This window comes from Filicampus tigris, chromosome 3 (assembly GCF_054856515.1).
Source record: "Filicampus tigris isolate MCC_2025a chromosome 3, RoL_Ftig_1.0, whole genome shotgun sequence".
NCBI lineage: Eukaryota > Metazoa > Chordata > Actinopteri > Syngnathiformes > Syngnathidae > Filicampus > Filicampus tigris.
The window spans coordinates 5122650-5136925 of record NC_141219.1 but is presented as its reverse complement, the minus strand read 5'-3'; the positions used below and the strand labels follow the sequence as shown (position 1 = coordinate 5136925).

Here is a 14276-nt window from a genome sequence, read left to right as displayed (position 1 = left end):
TCCAATAGATGAGAAGAAAAGTGTTTCACAGCTCAGTGATGAAATCAAAACACAAATGAAACTCACAGGACAGACTGAGTACCAGAAATGAATCGAATTCTATAAAAAATATGCAATCAAACGTTTCCATTGGTTGTCGTTGAACTGAAAGTAACTCAGGAATGGTCGTTGTAAACCAAACCCTTCATCCGCCACAGGCTTTTTAATGCGGCGTAATAATGTGCCTCTGATGAGGAAGAACGGCCTGGCATGGAGACGGAGGAGCACCGCCATGAAGGTGAGAGATCAGAGCGGCCCACTTTGTTGAAGCTGTCAGCAGACCCAGCAGGCAACGACACGCACCGCGCACGCCGCATTTATAACAATGCGTGCTTATTATCGGCATCGCAAATATGGACAAATATGTGCGTATGTGCTCTTTCATTTTTTTATTATAAAAAATCCACTCCCCTACCCTAACAACAAAGGGTTTGAAGCAAACAACAAAATAACCATATACTCTCTCTCTATATTTATATACTGTATCTATATGTATATATAGATACATTATATATATATATATATAAATATATATATATATATATATATATTTCATATTTCATCTGTGATGTTCATATACGTTGTGTTTGCTGAAATTCCCTTCAATGTTTAATTCTACATTAAACTGTCTTCTGTTAAATAACTTTCAATTTAATAATAATTTTTCAAACACGCACGTTATGTTCAATTTACAGGCAATTTCAAGTCTCTAATATATGGCTTCTTATAAACATTAAAAAAACCTCATTTGAATTGAAGAGGACATTTATTTCCATGTCTTCAATTAACCCAACATACACATTTTTGCAAACTTAGACAATATCTAGTTTTCAATGAATCTCTTTGAGGTTTGAAAAACAAGTACGTCAAGTTTATTGACCACTCAGTGATCGTTGATCACGACAAAAGCTCACATTTGGTTTACTGACGACATCTTAAACTTTCAATCCTAAATCTTCAATGAATAGAACGTGCAAGCGAAAAAGACCGTCAAGAACACCAACAAGGCCATTTTAATGGTTCCAAAAACACAGAGACACCACATATGGATGTGGTGATTTTTGTGCTACTTTTGAGATTGGAATATTATGATGATGATCAAAGTTCATTTTGAAAACCCACCAAGTCACCCAAATCGATTCCTTACTGTGGAACTGAGTTAACAAACACAAACACTTGGCTGAATCATCAAAGACTCTCAACACACACCATGACTATTAAGTCATTGAACAGACACAAATACCAGCACAAAAACAAACATTGCTTCCATATGAGCACTAAGAGCGACACAAAGTGACCAAATTTCTCCATGGTAACTATTTGAGTCTGCGTGTGTGCTTGTGTGTACGCCAAAGCCACATGAACAAATGAACCAAAAGCACTACAACTACAACTACAAAAAAAAAAAAAAAAAATCTAGGCAGGTTTAAATGTGAAAATCCAAATACTCACCCAGCTCCACCACGTCTGCAAAGAAGAAAACAAAGAGAGTCACGCCGTGTGCGACAAACTGACAAGAGGATATTAACCTCGGAATATTGACCATGGGGAGAAATTTGCCAGCCTTTGTGGGTGTTTGCACCCCCCCCACCCCACCCCACCCCTCCGCCCCCGCCTCCTCCTCCTCCAGAACAATCTAACCTGAAGTGAACTGTGCGTGAACCCCGCTGAAGCTGAGCAGCCGGTGGGGAGCTTCTCCTCAAGCAACAACCTTGCGAGGGCACGCTTTTAATAAGACAAAAAAAGGGCACTGGCCCCTAAAGAGCTACAAGGAACTTTCTCCACAGGTCATTTGAATTTTAAATTGTGGTGGTCAAGGGGGGCGGGTCAAGATTCCATCCTTGGGCTGAGGTGTGTTTTTGACATGTGGAGTTTGTGAGAAAGTTTATTTTCAAACCGATGGCTGTGTGTCTCTAATGTCCCGAGATTTACTGGCGATCAGTCGAGCGTGGTTCCGACTTCTCACCCTAAATCGGCAGAGACCCCACATACATAAAGTATGTGGTATGGAAAATACAGCGATGGACGTTAGATGGACCATATGTGACGAGGCAATGCATGATTAATACAATAATGCATTAGCACAGGGGTGGACAAGTCCGGTCCTCAAGAGCCACAATCCGGCCTGTTTCAGGTTTATCCCTACGTCAACACACCTGTGTCAAATGATCAGCTCATCATAAAGATTTGCGGAAGCCTGATAATGCTGATTTGAATCAGGTGCGTTGCCGTAGGGATGAAGCTAAAACAAGCCGGAGTGTGGTTCTTGAGGACCGGACTTGGCCAACCCTGCATTTTGCAGGATTTTTACCCACCTTCGTCATCAATGCCGGGCGCCATGAGGAAATGTCCGTACACCGTCTTGGTGACAGTCCCAAGCGAGTTGCTGGCCTCCAGAGTGTAATTGCCATTGTTGATGTGTGTGGGGTTCTGGAAGGTCAGGCAGCCTTCCAGGTAGTCCTTGTAGAAGTCCATCTCGGTGCGGATGTACTGGTTGTGCAGGATCTCCTTATTCTTGTGGAACCAACGCAGCTTTGGGTGCGGGTAGCCCCGCACCGTGAACTCAATGCAAGTGTCGTGGCGCTGCTCGGGCTCGGCCAGGCTAAGGATGACCGGTGGAACTGCGGACAGGCAAAGGATCGCACTTGACTCATTCCTTCATTTGACCCTGAAAGTCATATGAAGCTGCACAAAGCAGTTCATTGCACACCGTTTGTAACAAGAACCATATACGTGGATATATTCTAGTAAAATGTCTCAAATCATTTATTTTGTGACATTTTTGAAAAGTAATACCTCCATTCTAACAACACATCCTAACCTAATTTTGTACATACTGTGAGTTGTAACCCTTTGTCATCAACCTGCGCTAAACAGTAGCATTTGCAATGACGTAAATATATATTTTTTGTATACATTTAAAAAGCAGTTGGCGCTAACTCAACATGACTTCTTGTTAGCGACACTGCACGAACAATTTTATTGTGTGCTGAACCTCAAAACGTTGTATTTCAAGACCGTCATGAATCGAGGACTCCCTGCATAGGGTTACCGTCCTGTATTTCTAATATTTTACCACAATTTGTCTCCGTTTTTCCAAGTACAAAAAAACATATGTACTGTACTTTTTGCCCATATATATTTTTTGTTTCTGGGGGGGGGAGAAATTTTGGGGAAAAAGCTGAAAAATTACAAAAATAAAGCTGTCATGTGAAAAACACTTACCGGGTATGTCCATTTTTTTGGGTCAAAATTAAAAAAAATATCAAAATTGGACATACGTATTTTTCACTGGATAGCGACGATTTGTAACCTTCAAACGTGAAAAAAAGTTGTAATCTTACGAGAATTGGGTCTAATTTTTTGAACAATTCCATTCCAGCGACAGCTCGTAACCTGATTTTGCACATAAATGGGAACACACCCTAGCCTTTATCAATCAATAACCTACACTAACGCAAATTCAGAATTACACTTTATATTTGTTAATCCATTGCCACAAATCCAAAGAAACTTTATTTCACCCCTAAAATCAGTCACCAAGTTTCCAAACATTGCTAAAGCTTTAGGCTGACATTGTTTGGACAACCCCAAAAACTGCAGCATCGGACTAAATTTAAGCTATTTTATATTTTACCCAGGGGAAGAGATGACACTTTGGAGACAGGAGTGTGCGGCACTATGTAGGATGACGATAGCAAGAACATGTTAATCGAGGAGCTTGTCGTGCAAATCTCAGAGCTCTTTCTTTTCTGATATTGCCTCCAAAAATTCAGGGCCTCTCCAATGTCAAAAACATTCACAGCCTCTCCAACGCTGTTAAGTGGGCATATTTTAGAAATGTTCATTTTTAATTGCTTGTATGAAAACAGTTGGGTCCTTGAAGTGCCCGCATACCCATCAAGTCTGAAATGAAACAACCAAGTACAGCATATTAGATCTCAGAACCTTTCGAAGAGGTTCTTGGTTTAGAACAAAATTCTGTCCAATGGCGGATGCCTAAATCGATTTATTACGTGTAATTTGAAGAGCGCAATAGTCTATCATTAACCTACCGTAACGCTGTGTAAAGTCATAGTTACAGTTAACAACTATATGAAAAAGACTTTTAGGCCAAAAATAGAAAACAATAAAATGAATACAATACAATTGTATTTATATAGCGCATTTCAGAACAGCTGGAGCTGTAACAAAGTAAAATGAGCCAGGTCAAAAAAAAAAAAAAAAAGTATATTTTTGACAAAATGTTATAGCAATACAAGAATAACATTTTTTTCCAGGGAACAAAAATATTGGAAGACAGACAGACGGACGGACAGACAGAGAGACAGCTAGACAGCTAGCTAGCTAGCTAGCAAGATAGATGTGTATATATAGGGACAACACTGTGTAACCAAGATTCGGCAGACAAATTTCATCAACAATTCACCGGATTTTTTTCTTTGTAATGTGCAGGTTACATCATCAAACTATCTGGCAGGTGGTGGCAAGCCATCAATACCCCCCGCCAAAAAAAAAAAGAAAAAAAAGGAAAAGAAGAAACAACACACAGATGCACAAATAAACACATTAATGATACATTCACATCACTATTTGGCAGACAGCCTTACCTGGCAAGCCTTTGCCCACAAAAAATAAATAAACCAACAACAAAAAAACACCCATTCGTCACACAAACACACAAAAAAACACACGGTAAATGCTATGCAGACATCACGCTGTGTTTCAATCAGCACGTCATGGTCACACGGCACACAAATGAGCAGCCACTTGTCATTAAGATGTGTCTATTATTATACAGTGCATGTGTGTCTGGTCATTAATAATAAGCAAGGTCTTTTGGAGTCAACGTGCTGCAAGGGAGACTGTTGGCTTGTATATGTGTTACAATAACCCGCGAACCTTAGTTCTACCCAGAATCCTTGGAGTTTACGAGATATAGCAGCATTTGCTTTTTTGGGGGGGATTGAGTTAGATTTTTTTCAAGAATATGTTCTATGCAGGCCCACTAGTTGAAACAAGGCAATATGATTAATATGAAATATGAGTTAAGCAGCAAAATCCACTGTTTTTAGCCATCTCAAGGGGCGGCCATTTTGTCACTTCTGCCCACTGAAAATGACATCACACACCCTCAGGGCTCAGATTGCTATGATATATGACATATCCACCAAATTTCATGATAGGTGATACCTGTGTCAGGTGCTTTCCAGGGGGCGCTACTGAGTGAGTTTTTTTTTAGGGGGTCCTGTCGGGGACCACCAGAATACATGCATTTTTCACAAATAGGTGAGTTAGCCTTGTTGAAGCGCTAGATATAATCATGAACTGAAACTCACAGCATATTTTTTCCCGTCTAACTCTTGAAATTAGCACCGCATTTTAATCCCATGCTCTGCCCTTATTTGGATAGCATAGCATCACTGTTGTGTCTCGTGTACCTGCTGCTGCTTTGTATTGGGGCTCGTATTGCCAAATCCTCTAGCAGATGTATGTCCAAGTACGAACCCTGGAATTCGCTCCAAAATAGCTGATTAAAACCAAAATGGCTGACTTTCTGTTCCATTCTGAGTGCGTCCTTTTTCGTGTGTCCTGTAATGATAGACAAGCCCAGCCAATTGTTGATGGCGGAAACGTGTCAGGGACTGATAAGGGGCCACTACTATCTCAGTTCAACAAATATCAAAAGAATACATTCAGCTTTTTGTTTTGACTTTTTTACCCTTTTATTACCTTTAAAAACACTCCTGTTAATCTGTGGGTTTAAATGATCGGTATCAAATGTTGGAAAATGTGTTTTTAAAAAAGGAAAACTATTCGATTTGGGTTTTGCTTTTTTTGTTACATGCATTTTTAAAAAGTACATCATAACACTGTACAAACCATGGCATCAGAAATGTAAAATAACCAATCGTTAACAATAAGGCACTAAAATAAACATCTGTGCTGTGCTGCACAGTGCTTTTAAATAGAGTGAATTATTTCATAAATAATTTTTAAAAAAGCATCAACCATAAACTGTCAGGCATTTCGGATATTTTCCTATTTAAAAAAAAAAAAATCCTTAATTTCTTTCAGATCAGTGAAAGTGGTGACAGCCCTGTTTTGTCTAACTTTCCAGGGAAGAATACTACAAAATTGGTTAATCATGTTATTTAGTGCTCATGCAGCATTACCAAGCAAGGCTGTGTTTGACTGTAAAAATTGATTGATACCTAAATGAATAATTAAAACCCCAACTGTCATTTGGTGCGCATGGTCGCCGCCTGCGATTGTGTGCTGATGGGTCGTCAAAGGCAGACAAAAGGGAAAGAGTTTTTTTTTTTCCCCTTTTTTATTTCTGTTTGAAAGCTGTCATTTGGCAAAATGACTTCAGTGATGGGCGCCCAAGAAAAGTGAAAATTACGCAATAAGCCTATTTCTCCAACGCGGCGACAAGTCGCGGGTACGTTCCGAATGATCTTGTTGACGGGGCATTTAGCGACCGATCAATTTTACCCTCAGTGGAGCTGTCACGGCTGCATCATTCCACACAATACGAGTCATTGCGGCACCCCGTAACAACGTGATAACAATGTGTTTCTCTTTGACTGGCTAACGCCAGCCACCGCTTGTCCTGGTGTGTTATCCGACGGTCATGTTTCTATGGGAACCTCAGCAAATATGGTGGTGCAGCCAGACAGTTCTCAGGTTTTAAGCGCTCTCTTCTACACTTCCCACAGAGTATATGCACAGAGAATGATTTATTTTTCAAAACGTTTTATATATTTATATATTACATTATATAGGAACATATTCCTTTTTTTTTTTTAAACGGAAAGTCAAATAAAACATGTTTCTTGACCCGAACATGTTTTACGTGCCTCCACTAGTACAAACACGGTATTCTGAATAATATTGCATTTGTGGAATAAGAATTAAAACGGAAAACAACCCAAAGATATTTTTTTTCAAGAATATGTTCTATGCAAGCCCACTAGTTGAAACAAGGCTTTCTGATAAATATTGTGTTTGTACTATAAGAGTTAATCTACCCGTTTTTTAGCCATCTCTTGGGGCGGCCATTTTGTCACTTCTGTCAACTGAAAATGACATCACAACACCTCCACTAGTCTAAACGCGGCATTCTGATTAATACTGCGTTTGTGGAATATGAGTTAAGCAGCAAAGTCCACCCGTTTTTAGCCATCTCAATCAGAATGCCGTGTTTAGACTAGTGGGGCTGCATAGAACATATTATTGTGAAGAAAATTTGGGAGTTGACTTCCCTCTTAAACAATGCAATCACATGAACATGGTCTAAAATGGGAATATTATTGTTAGAAAATTAAAAATATATTTGTTTAATTCAAATTGAGATATAATAGAATGGCCCAAATTATCTTGACACTACAATTGTAGGGGGGTGGGGGTGGGGGACTCCCCCATGCCGCCATTATTTGCAAGCGTCACACAACAAAAGCCCCCATTGTAGTTGCAATACGCTCGCTCTAAAAAGTCATTCTTTTGAACGGCGGGATGTGACGGCCGGTAATTCGAGCCGTCAATCACCCCACTCCCTAATCGCAGTGCGGGTTGGAGCTACTTTCTGACATTTCCACAGACAATGGGCTCGCATCGCTGAGGAAATGTAATTACCAGCGGAGCATGCGGTGAAAAATTAATGCGTTAGTTAATTTGTGGCACGGCAGAGAGTGTCAACATGGGAGAAGAAGAATAAGAAACGCCCGGAGACGACACAATCCCAGGATGCGGGCAGGGAGGGGGAGCACGCCCCCTTGAGGTTCCCTTATTCAGGCGCTGGAGACCAGTCCCGGTCGCCAAACACACGAGCGTGTCCTGAACCAGCTGGCGGCCATTTCCACCGGGTAGACTTATGTAAGAGGCGAGGCGTATCGCGTATGCACGGCCGGCGAGGATGCCAGAGGAACATCTCCATGGCAACCGCATGGTTTCGCCGCAGCCGGTTACTCGTTTGATTTCTTCTTTTTGCTTGCGTGCGCGCAGGCTGCAGGCGCCGTCCTTGTTAATAAGATCCATCAGTTACACCCGCTTTGCAAAGCGCGCAACACCTCATTGCATCCCAAATGTACCTGCTGCAGTTGGTTCGGGCTGTTGCTGGAACTGATTCTCCATATTTTAGCGCCATCAAAGCAGCCATTTTGGAGCGAGGAGCGGATGCCAGCCAAATAGGCCTGTAGGCCTTTCGCTGGATGGGATTATAATGAGGCGATGTCGGTTTGGGAAACATGCAGCCATTTACACACCCACTGGTGTTTATTCACATTTACAGATGTCCATGTAACCCCGTTCGCAAAAAGGAAAGGCTGTAAAAAAAAAAAAAGATAATTTGTCCTACTGCAGGTTTATAAATCACAGAATGGTTTGGATCCTGAATACATTAAAGTAATGCTAATTGAATATAAAGCCAGTCGGGCTCTCATGTATGCGGACTCGTGTCATTTAATGGAGCCCAGGTTTAAAAACAAACACGGTGAAGCGGCGTTTATCTGTTATGCCGCATGCTAGTGGAATAAGATGCCAGCATAAATTGAGTCAGCCTCGGTTGTAAATGCTTTTAAATCCAGGTTAAAACTATGCTTTTTTTTACCCAGACTTTTGATTAAGGTATTTCTAGGGTTTAAGGATAATTTTATCAAGCTACTTTTTAATTCTTCACTTTGCTTTTAAATGCCTTTAAATCTTTCGTTTATAAATACGTTGAATTGCTGCCAAACTACCCTGTTTTTATATTATTGTTGTCTCTGTTTTGCCTTTGATTGTCTTTAGCTGTTTGTCGTTTATAAATGCTTTTAGGTGTTGCGCTTTAGTTGTGTGAAGTACATTGAGTTGCCTTGTTTATGAAAAGTACTTTATGAATAAAATTGACAAAAACATTATATATATATATATATATATATATATATATATATATATATGTATATATTTATTTTTTTTAGCAGATATTCTATCGCATAAATTTGAATGTTTTTGTGTGTTTGTCTATGGCCTATTGGAAAGATATTTGACTTCAACTTTTTCAAGATGTTTGGGATATCTACTCAGCAATCTGTTTGTGCACTTTTGGATTTGAAATCTCAATAAAGAATGGACATTGTACAAATGTTTGTTTTATCTTTTTCATTGATTAATTGAAAAAAAAAAAAAGGTTTTTTTTCTAATCATTCTTAAAATAATAATTATTATTGATCCCGGAGTCTACATTACATTTGTACAACCCTTGCTCATGCCTTTAAACAACAGTTTACAATACGATTTAGCATTTCCTATTGGCTCTACTTTCAAAATGACTTTACGTCAGTTATAATGAAGCAAGAATAGCTGATTTCACCACTGGACATACTTTAAAAATCAATCCACTTTTTAAGCCTCAACATTGAGTTGCGACACCCGCAACAAACAGCATGTATTGATCAACTGACAGTTAATGTGGTCTTTGGAGCGCATGAAATATCGCATATCCCTATTGAGCAGCATAGGACATGCATTTAGGCTAATGGATGAACCTGATGCGTGCATATTTGTAATTTTAACGGCAAAAAGTCCTCCCTCGGGGCTCATAAACATCTCTTTCCACACCAATGGAAATCACATTGGCAGGCTGTCATCAACCTATGTGGGGCACACATTGAAATATGGAAAAATTCAGGCCTCCGGTCCAAAAGCTACAATACCACAATGCAAAGTTAAGAAAACAAGTCAATAAATGGGGTTTAAGCTCTGGTCAGCCATGTTCGACCCAAACCAAACACTTGTTGTGAGCGGATCCAAAGTCACACTGATTGACTATAAGCCTGTCAGCTTTTGTTTTCACAATAAGCGCGAAGATGAGGCGACACTATGAGCACACGGCCGTCGCACTGTGCATTCATTAGTTGCTGTAATGACACACTCCGTTGGGACTCACATTGCTCTAGCTATATTTAACCCTCGCTAAGCTGCTCTGATTCCAGCTCAGTAGCGTGTCACACAGCCTCTGAAGAATAAGAATAAAACGAAAAGCTTCATGGCGCTCCTCAAAAACGATCATCCAACTTTGATGCCGGGCTGTGTCCCCCATAAGATGGTATCAGTAAAAAAGTTTCACCGTTTGGCATTGCTAGGTCTAGAATACGTGCTTCTGTTTGGGGGTATTTTGACCAAATTACCGATTAGGACTTCATCACAGCACAAGCCCTGGAATCCAGACAAAATAGCTGCTTCAACCCAAAGTCTTTGACGTCCCGTTCAATTCTCGGCGTTTCAGTTTCGATTCCTGAGAGATTTTTCTTTGTTCCGACATGATGGACGCCCACCAAATTTTGTGATGCTCGGTCAAACTATTTGTTGGAGCCAGATTTTTTTCAAGAACGGGCGATTTTTTCATGGCGAATCCTCAAAACTTTGACACCAAGCTCCACCCACATTAGATGGCACTGGTTAAAAATCTTCACCAATTTGTATTGACTAGCGAGGATACCTGATTCCGGTTGGTACGGGAGCGTGGGACTGCCAATGTGGAGTTTTTGATTGGCAAATACCTTCAAAACATATTTGCAAGTATATATGTTTATGATTGTCTGAAATTTCTGATCATTTTTACGTGCAGTGGCTCATATTGACCCCTTTGCATTTTATCAAAGACCCAAATGTAACAGTAGTAATAGTGTCAATAGTGTCAATGTCAAACAAACATTAGCCGTAGAACTTAGCCAACACGATATTGGATATTTAAGCAACCCAAAGATTGTCGACGCTCAACTAAAACAAGGAAAAAGCCTCAACTCACACTGCACGTTGAGCTGGATGGACGAGTTGGTCATGCCCACCACGTTCTCGGCGATGCACGTCAGCTGGAAGTTGTTGTCGTCGCGGCTGATGTTGAACAGCGTCAGGTTGATGGAGTGGATGTCGGGCCAGTAAACATTGGACTGAACACAAAACACACACACACAAACATGGAGTCATATAACTGTGTGACAAGTATGAGTTGATTGTTAATGGTTAGAACGTATGTGGGATGAAACCATTTCGCATGAGTTATTAATACAACATAGCCACAAGGGAACTGTGAATATTTATCAACCGTAATTCTGAGTTGTAATTTCACCATTCACCACTGGATGGCAGGCGGATGGCTTAGTTGCGCTTACACCGAGTGTTGTACTGCCCTGTACTACATGGTGTGGATTTACAGTTTTGTGCCATCCTTGAATAATCATTTTTATGCAAGTGAGACCTAGGAACTGAAGAAGAAGAAAAAAAAAAAATTTGTGTTTTTTGTTATTGTTGTTTGCCTAAAAGTCTTGGGTTAGGATAGTGGATCTTTTACACATGCAGTGAGGAATGCATTATGAAATACAATACGATCCAATACAATTTAATTTATATAGGGCATTTCATAACAACTAGAGCTGTAACAAAGCACTTTACAAAGAATACAATAAATAAAACAAAAACAATAATAGGCTGTGATACATGTATTAATAAATAATTCTCAACCAGTGTGTCGTGGCACGTTAGTGTGCCGCGGGAAATTATCCAATGTCAATTATTTTGACAAAAAATATATATTTTGTGAATGTATTCATACCAACCATGTATGGTAACAGTCAAAACAATAAAATGGTCTTCCACTAGATGACAGAAGGTACGTAATGACCCCGTACAGCCGCTCTTCGTGAATAGTTTTGCTAATTGGTGTGCCGTGGGATTTTTTTCCGATGTGAAATATGTGCCTTGGCTCAATCAAGGTTGAGAAACAGTGCGCTAACACATTCATCCATCTAACAAACTACTACTCTATAGTTTTTCAACCTTTGGCCAATAAACCTGGTGTCCGGGGCGGTCATAACCAAATAAAAGTGGTCAGGGGCCTCGCAGGCTGCGATGTGTGTGAGACGGTTGTCCCTTAGGCTTTAGCTAACCTCATGCTAATTAACTGGAGAGAGCTAATTAATGAGCATGAGCACTACTCACTTAGCTTATACACCGTGGCTGTGAATTTATACAGGACTTTTTAAAGACATTAGTCAAGGGGCGGGGAACCATTTTTCCAAGCATGCCCGCCCTTGAACTACTCCACTGAAATAAATACCGTATACCATTTATTTCGAGGCGTGTGTATGTGCGAGTATACCAGGTGTGTGTTGATGGAGTTGAGGCCGTTGACAGTCCAGTCCACTTCAGGCAGGGGTGATCCGGATCCATTACAGCTCACTGTCACATTGTCGCCTTCCATCACTAGCACGCTACTGTGGCTCACGCTGATCTCCGGCAAGTCTACACACACACGCGCACACGCAAACACACACACGGCGCGCTCCTATTAATACATGGCCGCAGCCGCCTGTGTTGACGCATTTTCCCACTGAATCAATGATTCGCCTCTCGTTAATGAAAAAAATTAGCACAATGGCAGCGCGCCAACGCTCGGCAATGAGTCACTGCGACGCCACTCCGCCTTTGACTCCATCCAAGCGACAGTTCATCACTGCTCCCCTTCAGTCCCCCGAGCTGGGACTCGTCTCCATACTCGTACACTCATACCATTTCGCTCGGTCGCTCATGGTGCAGATTTTCACACGTGGAATTGATTGTGTTTTGCACTGAAGTTATTTGAGGTTATTTGTCTTGCACGTTCAAGCGCAATTTAAATATCTCCGTCTATCTACTCCCAAATACAAATGACCACGAACACAAATGATGAGGGATGGAGATAGACACAGGTGCTCTGCAGACATATTCAAGTCGCCAGTGGGTGTCAAAAGCTCATTTTGTATTTAACAAGGGTATCCACTTCCATTATCTGCTGTTGTGACAATGCTTTGGTCACGCACGGATCACAGCGTCCTTGTCCCCGCACAGACATACCGTATTGGCCGGAATATAAGACGGCCCTGATTATAAGACGACCCCCTCTTTTTCAAGACTCAAGATTGAAAAATGTTTTTTTTTGAACACCGAATTAATTTTTATACAGAAAATAATTCCAGTACATCTGAAACAAATGATTATAAGAATATATTTGAGAGAAATCTTGACATCTGAACATTTAAATATGTCAACTAAAGTGCAATCACATTCGTAAATGAATGGCTTCTGGTTTTTGAAATGTAAATAAACCAATCTATTGTGATCGAACAACAAAACTGCAATAACTGCATTAACCATCAAAGCGAAGTCTAACTGTAACTGCAGTCTTGAAACAAATCTGAATAAGGAAAAACATTGCAATAAAAAAATGCAAACTGGTTTAACTTGAGAGTAGCTGAGATCTATCACGACAGAACATTACTCCTCGCAAACAATTATCGGCCTCGCTGGGCTCAGTGTCGCTGTCCTTAATCCCATCCTCTGGCTCCTCCCATAGCACGTCATCCTCACGTGACAGGGGTTGCTTTGGCCTGCGGAGTCAAGTTCAGCATTCGCTTCAATGATATCTGGCGCCATCAAGCGCCGTGAATGGGTATAATATCTAGACCCCGAATATAAGACTACCCCCACTTTTTCAGTCTTATTTCAATGCAAAAAACACGGTTTTATATTCGGGCCAATACGGTATTTCCATGGACGGTGTGAGTGTACCACATTTAACACGTTAAGGCCTAAGGCGCCTTTCTCAACAGCTCCCCAAAACCTAAGGTCGCCTTTGGAATCACCCTTGAAAACCTGAAGCTTTCCCAGAAATTCAACACTTACAAAATGATTAATATCTCAGCCCCTGCAGCAGACAGAAACATAATTCCAAAAGAATTAAAGAGCTTCGACATGTGGCTTTCACACAGGCGGAATTTATTATTATTTACTTTTTCAATCGATGATGTAAAAATAATGTGTCAGTGCAAGAGAAGCGCCATTTTAATTTAAAAAAAAATCGAGTGGTGATTACCATCCTCTATTCTGTTACAAAGACGTCAATATCGTCATTGTCTACAAACCATATCACGTTCGACTGGTTCCACTGGTCGTGCGCGTCGTCTATATATCACTGCCGTTGCTTATCAGCGAAAAAATTCCACGACATCCGCCGCGATCTCGCGCCACTCTCACGTGTATATTCTGATGCATTAAATTGGCTAAGTGACGGAGAATTGGATTAAAAAAAGACACCGACGTATCCGCTTTCCCGGCTTTGAAGGTAGAATGACGCAACAGCGCTGCCGGCTCTAGTGGTAGAAACGCGGTTATGCGCTCCCGTCCTTAATGGGTTAAAGGGAATGAGAGGAGGCAATTTT

General features: G+C 40.8%; 1 protein-coding gene across 2 annotated transcripts in view; it reads right to left on the bottom strand.

Annotated features, from left to right (window-relative positions):
- The window catches only part of ntrk3b (neurotrophic tyrosine kinase, receptor, type 3b), a 223785-nt gene that overhangs the window by 80046 nt on the left and 129463 nt on the right, over positions 1-14276 (bottom strand). Inside the window, exons 7-10 of one of the 2 annotated variants that reach the window (XM_086025698.1) lie at positions 12179-12321; positions 10829-10970; positions 2355-2660; positions 1492-1506 (exon numbers count right to left, since the gene is read on the bottom strand). In XM_086025698.1, the coding sequence (XP_085881824.1) occupies positions 1492-1506; positions 2355-2660; positions 10829-10970; positions 12179-12321 (606 nt within the window). The remainder of the gene's footprint in view (positions 1-1491; positions 1507-2354; positions 2661-10828; positions 10971-12178; positions 12322-14276) is intronic. The other variant, XM_086025699.1, reaches the window with a different exon arrangement.